The sequence below is a fragment of the Austrofundulus limnaeus genome, unplaced genomic scaffold (genome assembly GCF_001266775.1).
Source record: "Austrofundulus limnaeus strain Quisiro unplaced genomic scaffold, Austrofundulus_limnaeus-1.0 Scaffold522, whole genome shotgun sequence".
NCBI classification, from domain to species: domain Eukaryota; kingdom Metazoa; phylum Chordata; class Actinopteri; order Cyprinodontiformes; family Rivulidae; genus Austrofundulus; species Austrofundulus limnaeus.
The window spans coordinates 110,508-113,650 of record NW_013952924.1 but is presented as its reverse complement, the minus strand read 5'-3'; the positions used below and the strand labels follow the sequence as shown (position 1 = coordinate 113,650).

The 3,143-nt window shown below is 42.4% G+C and overlaps 1 protein-coding gene across 3 annotated transcripts in view; it reads right to left on the bottom strand.

Moving 5' to 3' along the window:
• Positions 1-3,143, bottom strand: part of aadat (aminoadipate aminotransferase) — a 13,444-nt gene that overhangs the window by 5,612 nt on the left and 4,689 nt on the right. For all 3 annotated transcript variants that reach the window (XM_014026061.1, XM_014026062.1, XM_014026060.1), the window contains exons 6-9: positions 1,941-2,150; positions 1,804-1,869; positions 1,626-1,708; positions 298-394 (exon numbers count right to left, since the gene is read on the bottom strand). In XM_014026061.1, coding sequence (XP_013881515.1) covers positions 298-394; positions 1,626-1,708; positions 1,804-1,869; positions 1,941-2,150 — 456 coding nt within the window. The remainder of the gene's footprint in view (positions 1-297; positions 395-1,625; positions 1,709-1,803; positions 1,870-1,940; positions 2,151-3,143) is intronic.

The window sequence follows — 3,143 nt, the reverse complement described above, 5'->3', positions numbered from 1 at the left end:
CCTCCCGTGTCTACGGTAATGTGTGATTGGTCTGATTGGTCGTGGGCGTCCTGATGTCTGATAAGTGACAAGTCTGACTTTTTTTTCCTGCATTATCGGCTGTTGCGGGGGAACTCCATGCAGTGACATATGTTTCAAGGAGGGGGTTTCCCGAACTCGGCGCGGGGTGTCTCAGGGACTATGAAAGGTCTGTGCGAAAACGACTGCCCAACAACCACGTGACCGCGCGTTGACCCGTCGGCATCAGAGCGAGTATGTTTCAGGCTTTAGAAGGGGGGGCACGGAAGCATTTCTCACTTGTGTGAAGGTGCTGGTGTGCATCGTGGAGGCCTGGATGTGCAGCACGATCCTGTCCACCAGCGGTTTGGGACCGGTCACAAAACCTATCCTCAAGCTTTGAACAAACAAAGAGATCAAAGACAGAAACATAAAGCTCTGCTGCAGCTGAGCTCAAACCCCACAGAGTCAAACATTAACTTCTGTCTGATGGACTGTACCTGACAAAAACAAGTGGGAAAATTCAGATCATCATTATTTTATCCAACAGCTAAAGCAATGAAAAATCTTTTGTTTTCACCAAACTCTTGTTTTCATGTGAACGGCCTTAAACTCTTAAATATATATTTTATTATAGATAACATTAGTTTGTCTTCTCCTGGCTGWACAAACAGCTCACAACTCATGTGATTACTTTAAATCAAGGCCGTATTATTGAATATCTGTGGGATAAATYTTGTGCCATCAGGAATTGAATTTGAATTGCTCAGGTTGAATCTGAATGTGCATAATCACATATTGATCTGATGCTGCTGCTGACTGATCCATGATGTGATGTAAATGTAACATTTTCTACATATAGGTAAAATTAATCACTGCAATAAAATAACTTTGTTTTTTGTCACTTTTACAGTGGATTGCATCAACWCTGTTRCATTAYAGAAGGGAAACTTCACCAAATTGAAACATAAATCTGTGGATCTGTGTTTGATTACTCTGGCTGGCTTTCTCAAGGACCAGGATGTGKGAYACAAAAATCTGAATTATRGAACTGAAAGTGAAAGTAGTCAAACTGAATTTTTAATRRACCAAAATACAGTTTCAAAGCAAATTAATTCAGATACAAAACTTTAAATTCWGTTTCAATTTAGTAAAATTCATTTTCAACCCAATGCATTCAATTTYAAATTATGCACATTCAGATTCAGTTCCTGCTGGCACAAGATTTATCTCATAAATATCACTACAACAATATCTGACAGACTCCCCACGTCCCAGGCAGGGAAAAGACAAGTAAAGAAAATGGACGAATAATAATATCCACTGCATATTTTCCTCCCCTTGCTCTTTTATTTTGAAGCTCACAACACTCAACATATATTTGGAATAAAATGGACCATTTATTATAGTCCAAGCAGTTCTTTGTGATACTAATAATGGACTGRAGATTAAATTTCAGTTTACTGCAGTGACCTGTTTCAGTGCTTCCATTCCACATGTTAAACTACTAGAGCTTTTAAAAGAGTTCATTGTCTTAMTATGAATGATAAACTTTTTCTCCAGTCTTTTGCAGTCAGGTCCATCAGTTAAATGTTGCGTCACACAGACACAAGGATTCAGAGGCTCACCCTGAAGACAGGATCTTAGAGAAGGAGTCTGTCCTGATGATCCTTCCATCAACATCCAGTGAGAGGAACGTTGGAACCCACGGCTGACACACACACACAAACAAGTTAAAAAAAATCAGGAATACTTCACTCATTCTGAGTCATTAAACCATCACTTCCAGTCTAACAGAGCTCGTACCTTCTCAAACTGCAGGAAGTAGTACGGGTCGTCCTCGATGATGAGCATGTCGTACAGCCGAGCCAGCTGCGAGGAAGAGAGATGTCAGCTTTTGAAAAGTCYGCAGGGCGCGAGTTTGTTTCAGACACGACTCGAACCTCGTACACGGCCTTCTTCCTCTCGGCCGTCATGGAGGCCCCGGTGGGGTTTCCGCCGTTCGGGATGGTGTAGAGGACCCTGGGAGCGGTGCTGCCAGGCTTGTGGACCTCTGATGGGTCCCAGCGAGACAGGACCTCTTTCAGGGCGGCGGGGATCATGCCATGCTGATCACTGGGGATGTTTATTATGTTGCACCCAAGAGGCTGGAGCTACAGRAGAAGTTAGACTCCAACATGAGTGTGTGTTCATACATTTGTATTGTTTGTGTAGACTGGTCCACACAATGGAAAAAATCATCTGTGGGTCAGGAGTTTAGGGCGAAGGTACAGTATGAATTAAGTTTATGGTTTGAAGGTTAGGTTTAGGTTAAAGCTGGCAGTAAGGCTCACTTCAAAAGACCAGAGCCTGTTGTAGGTACCTCAACAACAGTCTGTAGGACTGCCCTACATTAATTCAGAACAGCTCAGCTGTGATGATTCCTCTGCTTCACAAGACGCAGACAATAGATTTGTTGCTTTGTGCATTATTTATGGATCAATGTCAGCTGTTTTGCAGGCTGATATCACCACAAGAAGAACCGAGGACAGCTTCTTTGTTTGTTTGTTTGTTGTTTTTTTTGCATCACACCGAACAAATTACAATCAGGTATTTTACTGTAGTTCTGAGCGGAGCCATGTAGCTGAATGAGAGACTTCACGAATCTAAAATATAAAACACACTGCGGCAGAAACGCTGCGACTCGTTTCTTCACATCAACTATTTAAAGAGTAACTTACCCCAAAATTAACTTTTTTTAGCTGATAAACTGTCTAGAATGTGTCTAAAATGTTAAACAGTACTGTTTCTGTGCTAATTTTGATGTTTTTGTGCGTATTTGTTCAAATCTGTAATATTTGGTCTAAAAACGTCTTTTTGCTGCTCATATGGGTAGAGCAGTGGTACTGAAGGCTAATTTGCATATTGGTTAACGACTCTCCACAGTAACGTGTCTTCTCCACGGTTTCGTCACAGCGGCTGTGTTCTGGTATAAAAGCCTCTCTCTAAGACACGCCCCTGCAGCAGTCAGGGTGGAACAGTTAGCAAGCTTAGCATGATCGTCTGTTGACCTTCAGCCTCGGGTGGGGAGAGCTGACTGCTGCACTTCTCTCCCTCTCTCTCTGTCTCTCTCTCCACACACACACACACACACACACACACACACA